General features: G+C 33.2%; 2 protein-coding genes across 8 annotated transcripts; one reads left to right on the top strand and one right to left on the bottom strand.

The window, feature by feature from the left end:
- On the top strand, nt 4,246-11,441 carry LOC18593990 (protein SPA1-RELATED 3). 6 transcript variants are annotated; one of them, XM_018124707.1, is made up of 8 exons: nt 4,246-4,365; nt 4,654-5,681; nt 5,902-6,059; nt 6,936-7,908; nt 7,987-8,133; nt 8,265-8,576; nt 9,903-9,962; nt 10,834-11,441. In XM_018124707.1, the coding sequence occupies exons 2-8, from the start codon at nt 4,722-4,724 to the stop codon at nt 11,020-11,022; spliced, it is 2,799 nt and encodes a 932-aa protein (XP_017980196.1). In that variant the 5' UTR covers nt 4,246-4,365; nt 4,654-4,721; the 3' UTR covers nt 11,023-11,441. The 6 variants fall into 6 exon arrangements, 4 of the variants coding, with proteins under 4 accessions (XP_017980196.1, XP_017980198.1, XP_017980199.1 ...); XR_001928791.1 differs by lacking the exon at nt 4,246-4,365 and adding an exon at nt 10,376-10,439 and having other exon boundaries at nt 4,375-5,681; nt 7,987-8,179; nt 10,834-11,064; XM_018124709.1 differs by lacking the exon at nt 4,246-4,365 and adding an exon at nt 4,375-4,504.
- On the bottom strand, nt 11,814-15,453 carry LOC18593991 (beta-glucuronosyltransferase GlcAT14A). 2 transcript variants are annotated; one of them, XM_007021428.2, is made up of 6 exons: nt 15,131-15,453; nt 13,665-14,427; nt 13,466-13,541; nt 13,267-13,382; nt 12,536-12,649; nt 11,814-12,406 (listed from the first exon to the last, which is right to left on the bottom strand). In XM_007021428.2, the coding sequence occupies exons 2-6, from the start codon at nt 14,239-14,241 to the stop codon at nt 12,150-12,152; spliced, it is 1,140 nt and encodes a 379-aa protein (XP_007021490.1). In that variant the 5' UTR covers nt 14,242-14,427; nt 15,131-15,453; the 3' UTR covers nt 11,814-12,149. The 2 variants fall into 2 exon arrangements, with proteins under 2 accessions (XP_007021490.1, XP_017980201.1); XM_018124712.1 differs by having other exon boundaries at nt 11,814-12,649; nt 15,131-15,450.

Raw genomic sequence — 16,014 nt, forward strand, 5'->3', positions numbered from 1 at the left:
ATAAAAATTATAACTTATAAAAATTATATTTTTTGTTATTTAAGTTTATGTTATTTGTTTGGATATTTGTGTTTAGTTATTTAAGTTTGCATCGTTGTATGGATATTTATTTTTAATTGTTTAAGTTTATGTTTAAGATCTTTGTTTTTGATTATTTAAATTTAAATTTAATTATTTTTATTTCATTAATTTAATTAGTAGTTAATTTCATGAAACACGCAGAGAAATATTATTGTATATGTATACGGGTTTAGATAATTGGGTACCTATGAAGAAGATTTTAATAATTTTTTTAATTTAATTGGATTTTTAAACAGGTAAAGTTAATTATAGGGTAGTAAAAATGTAATAGAGTTAGGTTTAAAATAATAATTTTAAAATTATTCGGGTAGTTAATAGGGTTAGGATAATTAATTTTTTATAGAATTAGGGTTCGGATACCTCGAAATTATAGGGTACCCGACCCATTAACATCCCAATCTTCAATGTCTTAACAAATGAAATATTGTATTTTGGGTTCTCAGCCAGCACTAGCCAGTTTGCTGCAAATTACAAAATTTTGAGCTGAAGCTTTTCAAATTGAAATGTAACATTACCTTTGGAAGAGGTTTATCCTATACTATAAAGATTAAGAATCGATATCATGTCCTTCCATATTGATGATTGTCAAACATTTTAAATATATATTTTATATAAAATCAATTAACAGTAAGTGAAACGATTAATGAAATCTGTATTAAATCGTTATGTTCTAAGAAAAAATCAGAAAGACATAACTTTTACTATTAATTTTTAAAATAATTGTTAAGACTAATCACTCTTTTACAATTTTTTTTCTGTTTGCATCTACCAAGAAAAATTAACGCAATCCATGGCTTTGGTTCATTAATTTCCTTTCATCCTAGGTCATCATAATGTTCACGGTCCATCTCTTTGAAGATATAACAGCTTCCTTCCATTATTCATCTATGAGAAGAATGATTACCTCATTGAACAAATTACCCTGTTTAATTAGTAATAAACTTTAAATTCAATGTTAAGTGAGCCATAATTGGTCTCAAACTCTACCTCGTCTTGTCATGTCAAACATTTAAATTAAAGCTACAATGGTAGGCCAAGATTTTATGTTGCTTCAACTTCAAGGACCATCTGATCTGCGTTCATCATACCTTGAGTCAAAATCATTAGACAAAACCCTTGTGAATCCTGATTCAGGCAAAGAATGGATGGCTTTTTCTGGCATGAATTTATGGAGCTTTTGAGGATGTGAAAAATCTAGAGCAAGGGTTAACAAGAGCTTAATGTAAGGAGAAATCATTAGATAGATACAGTATAAGAAAATCTTAAATGCAACTTAACCACATCATTCATACAGGTGTGACAAACTTTGGTTAAAATAATTGTTGGGATTTGGATATTAATATTGAGCAAGATCCATTTATTATGGATGTTCAAGATTAATTGAAAAACGTGTCAAATCTTCACTTAATTCCTGTGTTTTTTACTAGGAGTTTCTTCATCTAGTAAATCTTATTGGAACACTTAAAACCTACCGTACATAGCATGATGGGTAGTATCAATGGCTAAAACCTACTATACACAGCATGATAGGAAGTATCAATGGCTACTACAAACTACAGTAGTTAAGTCTTCAAAAGAGTTCACAGACACTTGCAAATCGGACCCTTTGATATAAATTGTAAATGTAAAATACACACCATTCTATGTGATTGCTTGGAACTACCAAATAGTACATTGCATGTAACCAATAATAAGGAAATGGACGTTGCTGGCTGATGATAAGGGAAAAGCTTGCTCAAATTGGAGAAATATCAGTGGTCGAAGTATCTTAATAACTTGACAAAATAATAACTAAAAGAAAGACTCAAAGTTTGTGGTCCAAAGTTATTTAGGTGACCAGATGAAGAAGCTATGGGACAAGGGCGTGGCAGAACCCGAACCTGAGAGTTTTCAATCACCCTTTTGTCCAAGGATGGATTGATGCATTAAATGTTTAGGACCATCTTCGTTACTGTATGTCCTCCCCACCCCCCCAAAGTTTTTGTCTTTTGAAAATCAAAATCAATGTACTAAACATTGCAAAATGCTTCTGTTTCTTTTGTTTTTTACATTGGCGGGTAGGACAATCTCATTTATGGCAAAGATGTTTAGTGATTTTTGGGTTTTAACCACTTATATAGCATGTTTGGTTGGAGGAATGGCTAAGCCATTCCCCCTCTACTCTATTCCTAAGGAACATATGTTCCTTTGTTTGGTTCCTACATACTTCCAAGAATAACCATTCCTCTAGAATGATTATTCTCAAAAATAAGTTAAAACTAAGGAATAACTAATACCAACATCTCCCATGGTATCGGCTATTCTTTAGTTAAGGAATAGTCTCAAAAAATTTTAAAAACTAAAATATCCTTTATAAGTTTAAAAAATTACATATTATATATTATAAAAAATAATATTTAAATTTTAAAAATTAATTAAAATTATTAATATTTGAACTATAATAACATTTAAATTATAAATAAAATATTAATATTGTAAAATTTTAATGATTAAATTATATATAAATATTAATATTTAAAATATCAATTATTAATATTATTATAAAAAAGAAAGAAGTTTAAATTTTTAATTATATATTGTAAAAAATAAACATTTTAATTGATAATTATTAATATTATTATGAAAAGAAAAAGTTTAAATTTATAGTAATATATTACAAAAATATATTTTAAAATTAAAAATTTATTAAAGTTATTAATATTTTAATCAAAATATCATTTAAATTATGAATAAAATATTAATATTTAAATGATCAATTATTAATATTTTAAATTAATTATCAATTATTAATGTTTAAAAAATAAAAAATAATCATAATAACATTATAAATTATAAATTATTAATATTTAAAAAATAATATAAAATAAAAATATATAATCATTTACATAATAAATGGTATTTTTATCTTTTTATACTCTATTATTTTCTTATTTTAAAATTATTTTTACCAACCAAATGTTGCAATAAACCATAATAACTATTTCTTATCTATTCCATTTATCGTACCAAACTACGTAATAACTATTCTATTCCTACTTTATTCTATTTTCATATAATAATTATTATATTATATTCTTATATATTCCGCTAATCAAGCGTAACCTTATAGCAATGATTTTAAGTAGATAATGTTTTGAGAGTATACACAATTTTATAAGTCAGAAATAGGAAATTGCAGGGACATTAATGAGAAATTTGAAAACCAAAAGGAAGAAAATGATTAATTTGGAAACCGTAAGGAGTTACCATATAATTATATTTGCCATTTAGATTAGACCTACTCTATCTCTATGCTGACACTGTTCTAAATCTGACCCAACACCAAAGACCGATCGCTGTTCAGTTACAGTTTGAAAAGGCTCCTCTTTTTGGATTTTTCTTAATGAAATGAAGATGCTTTTTGAATAAAATGGAAAAATGGTATCCAAATTTTCATCCTTTGGAACTAGAAGAAGAAATTTCCTTGCTTTAAATTATGCCATCATTTATCCAAGTCTCAGACTTTCAGGGTTTTGCAGAAGAAGCAAAGGTTTGCATTCACCAACTTTTGACTCTTTGAGTTATTTTTCTCTTATGGTTTTGTTTTTTAATATTTTGTTAGGATCAAAGCTGAATTCTTTAACATCATAAGGGTTACATCATTCACATTTTTTAATATTAAAAAAATTAACTAAAAATGAAAGCTTGGGTTGGAGTTGTCCGGTTTCACTGATCTAAAAGGTTTCCCCTTTGGGAAACTTAAGATAGCCAAGATTCTCTTTTTCAACACCAAGATAGTCAATTTTTAAAAAATATGGGGTATTTTTTACTAAACCCAGAGTCTCACAGTGAAAAAAGAGGAGCAAATTCTCCATGAGATGGACCCACAAGATATTCAAATTACTTTTTGGCCTGCTGCATTAGGGCAAAAGGCTTTGGGGTCATGGTAATGCCACGTAGTCCAATTGGAATAAAGCGGGAAGATAATGAGGTGCTCAAAAGAGTGGCCTGTATTTCAAAAAAGAAACATTAAATAAAGTTACAAGTTAAGTAGTTTATCATAATAAAGAAAAAGCAACTTTTTTAAAATTTTATTATGTTGATATTTAAACGGTCCGCGTTTTTTGTTGGGACGATTTTGTTTTGTTTTTCAATTCTTTTTTTTTTTTGGTTATGAAAATATTGTGGGAATTTTGTGAGGTTGAGAATCTTAGGTGTCAACTAAAAAGTACTTTTTTGCTGTGTGGTTCAGTTTTCAGGTTGGTCTAGCAGGAACAGAAGAACATCCGTTCATGGTGTTAACTGGTGCCTCCTCTCTCTCTCTCTCTCTCCCTTTTTTCTCTTAGAAACATACACTAAATATATAGATATTGGTAGCCTTTTGTTTGTTGTTTTCTTTGTGCTGTTTGGTGTGATGTGAAGGTGATTGTCTGTTGAGTAATGGGTATGTTGTGTTTTGGCTGTTGGTTGAGGTTTCGTTAACTTTCTTTCTTCTCTGATTGGCGGTGTTAGTGGTGGTGGGGTTTGTGATAGCTTCTGCACTGAGAATTTTGGTGTGTAAAGGTTACTGATTTTGGTTTCTTGTGTTTACAGGGGATTGAGTTTCAGTTTTCTTGATGGGAAGTTGGGGCTCTTTCATATTTTGACAATGAAATGAGTTCATGATTCAAAATGATAATGGTAGGAGTGAGAGAGTGGATAAGAAGCCAGAGAATTTTTTCATTTCTTGGATGTTTAAGTGGCGGTCTTCATGCAATTCTCGGTGGATAACTATGGAAGGTTCATCTGAGTCTGCTTGGCAGAAGTCTGCTAGTTCTAGGGCACTGAATACTTCTGGAGTCTCAGACAGGGATCCAAGGCTGTTTGGTGCTGAGCAAATCGACGTTTCAGGTGATGTTTCGCATGATTTTGGGTTTAGAAAGGAGGATGGTAGGGATGTGCTGGCTCATAATGATCACCTTAGAAGCCAGGTTGGTGTTTCTGGGGTTTGTGAGGATGAGGCAGCAGTAAACCCTTTTGTCCGTACCATTGAATGGGGTGATGTTAGCTTAAGGCAGTGGTTGGATAAACCAGAACGGTCCATTGATGTCTTCGAATGTTTGCACATATTTAGGCAAATAGTTGAGATTGTAAATGTAGCACATTCACAAGGGATTGTTGTCCATAATGTTCGGCCTTCCTGCTTTGTCATGTCCTCCTTTAATCATGTTTCCTTCATTGAATCTGCATCTTGTTCGGATTCTGGATCTGATTCTGTTGAGGATGCGTTAAATAGCCAAAATATGGAGGTTGAGGATTTATCCTCTACTTTTCCCCTTGACATGCATCAGCAACGTGGGCTGATGAATGAAGATGTGCAAACTCGAACAAATGCTGTGTCAGAAGCCAGTTGCATGCAGTCAGGCTCTGTATGTGCAAGGAATGCACGTTTAGAGGAAAGTGAAGAAAATAAAATCTTGGACAGAAGAAATTTTGAACAAGTAGAAGAGAGAAAGCAACCATTTCCTATGAAACAAATATTGCTTATGGAGACCAGTTGGTACACTAGTCCTGAAGAGGTTGCTGACTCTACCAGTACCTGTGCTTCCGACATCTATAGGTTGGGAGTTCTTCTTTTTGAGGTTTGTAAATAAAATACTTGATATCATCCATCATTTTGAACTTTTGAAATAGATTTGTGTAGTTAGTTTATCGTCTTTGCTATTAGTTATGGCCAGATTAAACTCTCAGATGCCTTATTTTCGTTTTATTTTCTATTATTTTGCTAGTAATTATTATTGCATTGAATCTTAAAACTCTTTTTGTTGTATTTTTGTACTTAGTCTTTCTTTATGTCTGCAGTTATTCTGCCCCTTTAGCTCCAGAGAAGAAAAGACTAGAACTATGTCTAGTTTAAGACATCGAGTTCTTCCTCCACAGTTGCTATTGAAGTCGCCGAAGGAAGCTTCATTTTGTTTATGGTTATTGCATCCTGAGCCAAGTAGTCGTCCAAAAATGGGGTAATTCTCCTTGCCTTTTACATATACACCATTATTTATATAATCTCTATATCGGGTGCCCATCATACCTTTTCTCTTTAAATTTGTTTTTCTTTTCTTTAATGTTATCAAACATTTGTATTAATATGATGGGATAATAATGTTTTTGTTAATGTGCTGGACAGATGCTCTCATACAAATCTTATGAACAGTCTGGCTTTATGGAGTTAGGTTTTAATCTTGTCACTGAAATATAAGGCATGATGTGTATGTGACAGTAGTCTATTGAAATATTGATGGCGATCTGTATTAGTACATGGAATGTATAATATAAAGGTGTTACAGCAAATCTGGGTGGCCTCAAATTCTTTCAGTCTGTTTTGGTCATCGCATGGTTTCTGATAGAGTTATTTTCCTGTGGCTAATAGTTTATGCCTTCAACAATGTATTTATTAGTGAAGTTGATTCAAGATATATGTCTTAAAGACCATGATGCCTTGGCGATTTAGTCAGCCACATAGGTAATTTTGCATGTCATTTTCTTGATGAATTTCATTTTAATACTGGAATGAAGAATGCGGTCAAATCCCTTCCATTGGACACACAATGTTAGGAACTTCCATCTAATAGGTCTAGGTGTATATGTAAGTAGCATCGTGCTGGATTTCATTGCATGTTTTATTAGTGTCTATGATGGACAATGGCATGTTCCTTTTTTGTTTCCCCTTATTGATGTAATAATAACAATGTCACCATTTCCGTTTTGAATGTACTTTTAAGTTTTATTTGCTTAAATCACTTGTACATGAAGCAATAATTGTGTTAGGTCTGAAGCTCCAACATTTGATCATAGCAAATTTGATATGCTAAGCGTTTTTTTTTTCATTTGTGTAACAGTGAGTTGTTACAGAGTGAGTTTCTTAATGAACCAAGAGATAATCTGGAAGAACGTGAAGCGGCCATAGAACTCAGGGAGAGAATAGAGGAGCAAGAGTTATTGCTAGAATTCCTTTTGCTGATACAACAAAGGAAACAGGAAGTTGCTGATAGGTTGCAGGATACTGTTTCTTTTCTGTGTTCTGACATTGCGGAAGTTACAAAGCAGCAAACAATTTTAAAGAAAAAGGGAAGCTCATATACAGAGGTGGGCAAAGATGACAATTCAACATCAAATCTCCCCTCAATAAATATCATTGATACTGATGATTCTTCTAGCCTGGGGTCTAGAAAACGAATTAGACCAGGACTTCAGATTCAAAATATAGAAGAATGTGGTGATAATCTAGACACTCGTCAAAAGTCTGATACACTTACTGAAAATCAAGAAAGTATTCTCCTGAAAAGTTCTCGGTTGATGAAAAACTTTAAGAAACTTGAGTCGGCATATTTTTTGACAAGATGCAGGCCAGTGAAGCAATCAGGGAAGCCTTTGAGTAGGCAAACACCATTGATTAGTGATGGCAGAGGATCTATTGTTCTGACGGAAAGAAGTTCTGTCAATAATTTAACATCAAAAGAGAGGTATAGCGAGAGCTTGGAAAGTGGATGGATAAATCCCTTCTTTGAGGGCTTGTGCAAGTATCTATCTCACAGCAAGTTAAAGGTCAAGGCAGACTTGAAGCAAGGGGATTTATTAAATTCTTCCAACCTCGTATGCTCACTTGGTTTTGATCGTGATGCAGAATTTTTTGCTACAGCTGGTGTAAATAAGAAGATTAAAGTATTTGAATGTAATGCAATAATAAATGAAAATCGTGACATCCACTATCCTGTGGTAGAAATGGCTAGTCGGTCAAAGCTAAGCAGTATATGTTGGAATAGTTATATTAAAAGCCAGATTGCATCAAGTAACTTTGAAGGAGTGGTGCAGGTAGGTAAAGTGTTCACTTAGCATTTACCATTCAGTTGTCCGTTGCTGGATCTAAAACAGTATCTAAACAATTTTCAGGTGTGGGATGTTACAAGAAGTCAAGTACTCACTGAAATGAGAGAACACGAGAAACGTGTATGGTCCATCGACTTTTCATCAGCAGATCCAACAATTTTGGCTAGTGGGAGTGACGATTGCTCTGTAAAGCTATGGAGTATCAATCAGGCAATTCTATTTTTGCTCTTGGTGGATGTCAGCTTTGAAACTAAACGTACAGCAGTCATCTAATTTCTTGATGTGTATATTAAAATCTAGATGTATGATAAGTTTTTCTCTTACCTGGGTTGCAACTGCAGGGAGTAAGTATTTGTACCATCAAAACAAAGGCCAATGTTTGCTGTGTCCAATTTCCCTTGCACTCTGGTCGATCTCTTGCATTTGGTTCAGCAGATCATAAAATTTATTATTATGATCTCCGAAACTCTAGGATTCCTCTATGCACCCTAGTCGGACACGATAAAACTGTGAGTTATGTCAAGTTTGTGGATTCAAGTACTCTTGTGTCTGCTTCCACGGATAATACTCTGAAGCTTTGGGATTTGTCAATGTGCACATCTCGGGTTATTGATACTCCCCTTCAATCCTTTACCGGCCACATGAATGTAAAGGTACATTAACTCATGCATCATATTGAGCTTTTATGCTTGCATTATGATCTCAAGTTTGGTTTGGACTTGATTACTATGCTTAGTAAATTTGTCCTTGTTATGGTTAATCTGCTTTTGTTCAATAAAGTCATAAAGTTCAGGAAGAAAGGAAGTGAAATGGATAAGGTCATAAAGTAAGTTGTACATTATGAAGTGGTATTGATGTAGCCGAAAGGTTTAGGGCAATTAGAACTCAACAATTAGGTCTAGAATAGGGTTGATTGTGTTTGAACAATAGAAAGATAATTGGGTTTTTCAAAGAAACCTCTTGAATAAATATTCAAAATAACAAAAGATGATAATAATAATCTTCTATCTAAGATCACCTATTTATAATAGCTAAGATAAATCCTAATCAAATAGTAATCCTAATCCTAAATAAAGACTCAAAGTACTAAAATTCTAATAAAGATAGGAAAAAGAATCTCAAACTAAACAAAATAAAGAAAATAAAATCCTAAGCTAATGAAAATACTAAATAAAATAAAATTCTTGATGTGCCTGCATCAGGTATTATCCCACATTGCTTAATATAGGATTTGCTATAGCTTTATCTGTAGGTTGTGCTTCTCCAACTATGGTGAATTGGTTATAGGTTGGATTTGTAACATGATATTACGGCCATGACTATTTGTTTCCCCATTTGTTGTTGTTTGTCATTCATTGCTTGTTTCCCATGCCCATTTATTTTTGTCATTGTAGTATTGGACATACACACGGGGGAAACTGCTAAGTATTAGTATCTCACATGGTGAAATATGGGTTTGTTATAACCTTATATTCAGATTGGCGGATTGTTTTAGTTATGTTCTATTTATATTCTTTTTGTAACTTTCCTGGTAATTATAGTTCATAAAGTTAGATCATATATTAAGATTATTTGTCTATTTCCGAACACTTTTTGCTCAGTTTGTTTTCTGTCTTATAGTTTTAAGACCAAAATATGAACCAAACTAACATCAATACTCATTGTATACATTTAAATTACAATAATCATTTTACCTCAAAGTTTCCATTCTTTTGGGCTAAAAGCTTTGCTAGTTGGCAATGTTAACAAAATAGGCTGCCTTTAAGTCATATACCTTTCTTGCAAGCACTTCCATTTGGTAGCCACATATTTGCTGCAATGAACATGTGAAATTGTGACAAATTTATTTGGTTTGCCTGAGTTTCTTTCCATCCTCATGTACAATGACTAGTTTTCACTCTTCAACATATTGCTCATGGAAAATTATTCCTCTGGTTGATGGTACTTCATATTGTGGATGAATGTTCTACATGTTGCAGAACTTTGTGGGCTTGTCTGTATCTGATGGTTACATTGCTACTGGCTCAGAAACTAATGAGGTAATCCATATATTCCCTCATTATACAATTAGACAAACATTCATTAACAGCTGTAGTATTGTTGGCCTTCTTGCTGCTTCTAAACTCTGGTGCCATGATGATATCATTTTTCTTTATTTGTTGCTTGAAAAATTAGTTTTAGAAAAGCTATCATCCTGCCAATTGCAACCATTCACTGAAGTGCATAAAATGTTTAGGCTGTCCTTAGTCAAACTTTCAAAAATGAGCCTCCTGCAATCAATCTGTTTGAAGATCATGCCATGATCTTGCTCTATTACATGAAAGAAAATCAATTTAAAATCATTACCAGAATTATTAGGTATCACAATTAATTTGAGAGATTATAAAAGTCCATTGATGGTGTTGCAGAAGAGTAATGTTTCCTTTAGTGTTGCAATATTTTTCTTACCCAGAAGCATATTTGGACAAGCAAAAAGGCTGATCATATTTATTCCGTATTCATCAAGATCATGACAGGTTAGGTGTTTATGAGTTCTGTTTTGTGCAATTCTTGCAACTATAATATTACAGGTGTAAGTTAATATGCTTGTCATTCACATTTTATTGAGAAAAGTGAATAGATTTAGTTAAAATGTACTGCAGTTAGTACTAATCGCTGAGATTTGCCTTAAGTCATCACAACTTTTCTGAATCTTATGTGAAGACTCTACAATGCCAAGTCCTGATTTATGTAAGATCTGTGGTTTACAAATAATAAGCACTTAATAAGCTGCAGCTTCCCACTTATTTCAAAATGACAGTATGTAATATGTTTTGCATTTTCCTGATGAAGCATTCCATCATGCCTCTTGAACATGATATTGTGCCATTTTTTTGTATTTAGCACTCACTCGAAACTCTATTGTTATAGGTATTCATATATCATAAGGCTTTCCCAATGCCAGCATTGACATTCAAGTTCAACAACATGGATCCACTTTCTGGGCATGAAATGGATGATGCAGCGCAGTTTATCTCTTCCGTTTGTTGGCGTGGCCAGTCCTCTACCCTAGTTGCTGCAAATTCTACTGGGAATATCAAAATTTTGGAGATGGTTTAGTTTGGCCTCTTCTTCTAAATCATCCACAATTCAAGCAGGGACATGACCAAACCAGTCCTCCATGCAGGTGCAGAACAACAAATAAGGGCAGGTACCTTCCATTGGAGAAGATTAAGGGTATAGCTTTTGAGCAAAACAATTTTTGGCTGTAGATGATAGCGGATGCAGTTAGCATGAAGAGTGAGAATGATTTGATCAAATATATGTAGATAAAAATTCAAAGGAGAGAAAAGGGATAAAAAATCAGCCCTCTTGTATATTTTATAATGTTATAGTTCATAGCCATTTTTTTATTAAGTATAATTAATTTCTGATGCATCACAGTTTACCATTTCCTGATGGATGTTATTTATAAATGTTTCCACAACTGTTAGCAAAATGGCTGAACATAATTGTCAAGGCACTTTATTTCTTTTTTATCTTATTTCTTTTCATGGTATTGGATTCATGCAGAGAGAGAACCAGTACTGGTACCTGATAATGTTGGCTGCCGAAACAATAAGACTATAAATCTGATTTCAGTGGTTAAAGAGTTGTGGGAACCTAATGAGATGCACCTAAGTGAATGCTTTAGATGACTAGTCGTATCCCATTAGCTTCAACCGGCAGGAATGATTTCTATCCCTAACCATTTCAATACACTCACATATATACGTACATGCGCAAGCGCATACATTCCTTTTAAGACACTTCAGGTTCAAGGCAGGATTGTTCAGAAGGATACGAGGGCTTCAACCTTGTTAGACAAAAACTAGAACAGCTATTCTAGTAGAATATTGAGTCTTGGGATCTGACCAATAATTGGAAGAAACTTCAACATCAAGAGTTTCCAAGATATATCAAAATTATTGCTATGGAAGAAAAATATTGAATAACAATTCTGAGAGAGGGATGTATGTAGGTTTTTGTAAAATTAGAACCTAACAAAAGTAGGGTGTTGAGATTGATTTTTGATCCTGAACATGGCTATAATTCTGAGTTCCTATGGTTGCAGCACAACTAAGATTCGCATTCAATTATAACCGAGATTAGGCCTGATGAGCAATGCCATTATTGAAATTCTTCTATTAGATACAATTTTCTCAGCTGTGGTCTGCCTCATCGATTAAACTTCCCCATCATGAAACCTATTTACACTGATCTTGACCAAGATTAGCCTTTATAGCTAATGCAGCTATGAGTTGGCGAAGCCTTTGAGCTCCTGGACCTGGTTTGATCTTGTTGAAGTCCCCAACTTCCGAACATTTTGGTTTGCCAGAGCACCAAGCACCTGGGGTGAAGCTCCTGCTTGCCCGACCAAGCAAATCCTTATCAATCGTATCCAAGACAGGATCATCTTGTTTGAACTTCCGTGCAAAAGCAGCATTACTCCTAATCATCTTGTCTGTGTCATTAAGGGTAAGGGTGTGTGGGTGCTGTTTAGGGGGTGTGTCCCATGAAATATAATGCAAATCATGATTGACAACAGTGTTAGTGAACTCTGGAACATTGCATATGACAGTTTGAAAGTAACCTTCAGGGGAGGAGACAAAGTTTGTGTAGTACATGAGTAGAGTTCTTGGTAGATTATCCCAACCCCAAACACAGAACTCTACAAATGAATGTGACAACACAGTCCATGCTGAACCTGCAACCAAAGAGGATGTTGTGACTTGTGAGACAGTATACCACCAATTTTCTAAAACAAAACAAATTTCCATTTGCGATAAAGTGTCAATGTGCATGTACACAACTAATTTGCTATTTCTAACATTTGAGGAGAGCTGCAATATGTGCTACCTATCTGTAGGAATGTAATATGCAGTTTCAATTTGAAGTGCAGAACAAAACCGAGGCACTGCTTTAAGACCAAGAATCCAACTAACTGCATCACTAAACAAATGCATATATGTTTTCATACGTTTTAGCAGAGCTTGCCTAATGAGTCTAGTATATAAGTAATTTAACTCAAACACACCCCATAGCTTCAGATAATTCACTTTTCGATAGAAATTTGTTTTGTCTATGAGATCAGAAACAATAGTCTCATCAGCCTATAAGAAGATACAGCCAAAGATGCAGCTACCTATCGAGACCACCAACATGGAACGGATTCCTAGAAACAATTCTTATGAAATTTCAATACTATCTATAAAAGCTTCAGTACGCTTCATATTCTGAATTGTAAAGAATCAAAGACAACTAAAAGTTGTAATTACTGAACAGAGAAATTAAAGAAAATAAGGAGTATGACAGAATACTAACCAGTAAATAATTTAAATGCTGTAGGTAATGTTCTTCTTGGAGTGGCCAAAAATACATCAGACTTGGTTGACATGTAGAGCCCAGGATCTATAATCAAAGGCATTGCTCTTTTATCCCTGCACAGACACAGGCAAAATATTTTGGCATTTGACATACATAAAGATTTTTACATAGATAGGGAAATAGGGAGAAAACTTACGCTTTCCAACCAAGCTGGCTTGTATGCTCAATAAAATTAAGGTTCCGATTTAAAGCCGAAAATGCATAAAGAAGATCTGCAAATGACAAACTAATCGATAAACGATTTGTGCAGAATCAATTAAATAAATAAATAAATACCCAAAACAAGATCCACCACCCCAGGAACAAAAATCATAAGGCATATGATAGAGACAAACCATCTTGAGTCACAAGAGGATAATCTGACGCACTGAGATTGATAAACCAATCCCAATCTTTACTTCTCTTGAGAAGAATGGCACAAGCATGGAGAGTATTAGCAACCATGGTGGGTCCTCTATAAGTAACCATATTAGCTTTGGTGATCATATAAACATTCCCAACTTTGGAGAAAATTGTATGGTTTTTTATTCGAGAAGCAAGCGCCAATCTTTCATCTGCAGGTGCCTCAAGGTCCAAATGGACCACATATTGGTTCCTTGGATGATACAGTGCATGAAGAGTTCTCCAAAGCTTTTCCAGATCACCTTTTGATCCAGAAACCAAATAAGCAAAACGCGGTATTGTTGGACCAGGAGGAGGCGGCAGTGCACCTTGATTAATCTTCGATTCAGCATAGCCTGGCTTTCTTTGATTCATTGAAATATGAGCCGGGAAAATGGAGAAGAGTGAATTGATTCTGTAAACTGAAGAAACAAGCCCCATATTGAAGGAAGTGACAAGAAGGAACATGCATATGAGAGAACTTATCACAAGCGGAAATACCCATTTCCTCTCCATGTTCAACGACACCATTGCGAGACCTTATCATAGGATCCAATAAATAATCTTCACAGCCCAATTGTGCTCATCACCAACACAGAACATAAAAAAGAAACAACTTTCTATCTTGATTCAGTTACAAATGGTACCCACACGTACCATCGGTCTTCAGATCAAGACCTTTCCTCTTATGTGTATTCCAAAATATACTTTGTATAGCTGTTAAATGAACAACCAAAATTAATATTAGTTTATAATATCAGGAATTATTTTATGGTATCATAGCCTGTTATGTTAGTTCCCAGAACACAAAGGAATTGAAACTTGTTCTGGTGGCCGAATCAAAAATAGACAAACAATAAAATAATTACAAGCAACCAAAGAGAGAGAAAAGAGTATAAAGTATAAAACATACAAAAAGCAAAAGATATGATGCACAAGGGAAAATGGACAAGAACACTAGAAAAGGAATCAGACAAAAATAAACAATTAGTTAAAGCATCATTAAAAAAATCTGAACAATTAGTTAAATATACATTGTCACTAAGCTACTATAGGGTATCTGATTTCTGAAGAAAAGTCATTAAGAAGGAAATGATTGTTTCCACCTTTTACAATGCATAAAAAAAACAAATCTAAATTAAAATCTTCTTCATCATCGAATCTGTAAATTTCCCACACATAGAAACAGATTCATAACTACCATTCAATATAAGCAAAACCCAGAAACAGCAAAATCAGGAAAGATCAAATCTTTGGACAAAAGAAACAAATGCCAAATCTGAAAAATCTCATCTTTGAATCATAAAGCTATTAATAGAAAGAAAACCAAAAAGTCCAATGAATAAAACCCAAAAAAACAATCATGAAGAAAACATTCAAAGAAAAAACACATGAAAGGAAGCTAATTTAAGAAACAAACCTGATTTTCGATGCAGATAGACAACAAAAAGATTGCTCCTTGCAAGGAAAAAAAAAACCCAAGGTTTTTCTTTTGAACTGGTGTGAGAAAGAACAGAGCTTTAAGTTTATTGTTAATAAAGAAAGGAAGAAAGAATGTCTCTTTCTCTTTCTCTCCTTTTTGTTTTTTTTTTTCTGTTTCTCTCTCTTGTTCTTTCTTTTAACTCTCTTTGTATCTAAGACTTAGGAGTTTCTGTTAAACGTAGGAGGGCTCCTTGGATTTGACCAAAGACTGCAAAAATTGAACACATTTACAAGATGCAAAGTCTTTCCCTCATATGGTAGCTTTACATTATATAAGAACATTGTTCCATGTTCACATAAGACTCTGTATGTTAATCATTTATCATGTTCATAAATAGATACAAAGGTAATATCTTTTGTATAGAATATTTGTCAATGGTGCATGCTTTCTTTTTTTTTTTGTATATAAAAATTAAAAAATTGAAAAGTAAAAACCCAATTTTTTTTGAAGTAGGATAATATAATCCATATTTTCAACTGTTAGATTTGTGTAGATTTTGAGCATATTCAAATTGATACAGATGAGATAAGTCCCTAACAATTTAAAAAGACAATAAATTGACATTATTAATTTTCTTAATTAAAATTTTAAAAAATATATATTTAAAATTTAACGTTAAAATTATATGAATCTATGAGATTCATGTTTAATTCATGATATATTAACGTACACACAGATGATATGTTATAATAAGATATTACATTTAATGGGTAGATTTCGTTTTTATGTAAATTAATTTAATAAATTATTTCTGTTCCTTAAATGATCAGAGTTCGGTTTTGATCCAATGGATAATATTGATGATATATTGATCCAATGGA

This window comes from Theobroma cacao, chromosome 7 (genome assembly GCF_000208745.1).
Source record: "Theobroma cacao cultivar B97-61/B2 chromosome 7, Criollo_cocoa_genome_V2, whole genome shotgun sequence".
Taxonomy (NCBI): Eukaryota; Viridiplantae; Streptophyta; class Magnoliopsida; order Malvales; family Malvaceae; genus Theobroma; species Theobroma cacao.

Bases quoted from the DNA above. Each gene is read 5' to 3' on its own strand.
- LOC18593990 (XM_018124707.1), top strand. From the start codon at position 4,722: ATGATTCAAAATGATAATGGTAGGAGTGAGAGAGTGGATAAGAAGCCA. The intron at 7,909-7,986 runs GTAGGTAAAGTG...AACAATTTTCAG, and splicing joins ACTTTGAAGGAGTGGTGCAG to GTGTGGGATGTTACAAGAAG. The intron at 8,577-9,902 runs GTACATTAACTC...TACATGTTGCAG, and splicing joins CCGGCCACATGAATGTAAAG to AACTTTGTGGGCTTGTCTGT.
- LOC18593991 (XM_018124712.1), bottom strand. From the start codon at position 14,241: ATGGTGTCGTTGAACATGGAGAGGAAATGGGTATTTCCGCTTGTGATA. The intron at 13,542-13,664 runs GTTTGTCTCTAT...TGTCATTTGCAG, and splicing joins TCCTCTTGTGACTCAAGATG to ATCTTCTTTATGCATTTTCG. The intron at 12,650-13,266 runs GTTAGTATTCTG...CTTTGGTTGCAG, and splicing joins AGCATTTAAATTATTTACTG to GTTCAGCATGGACTGTGTTG.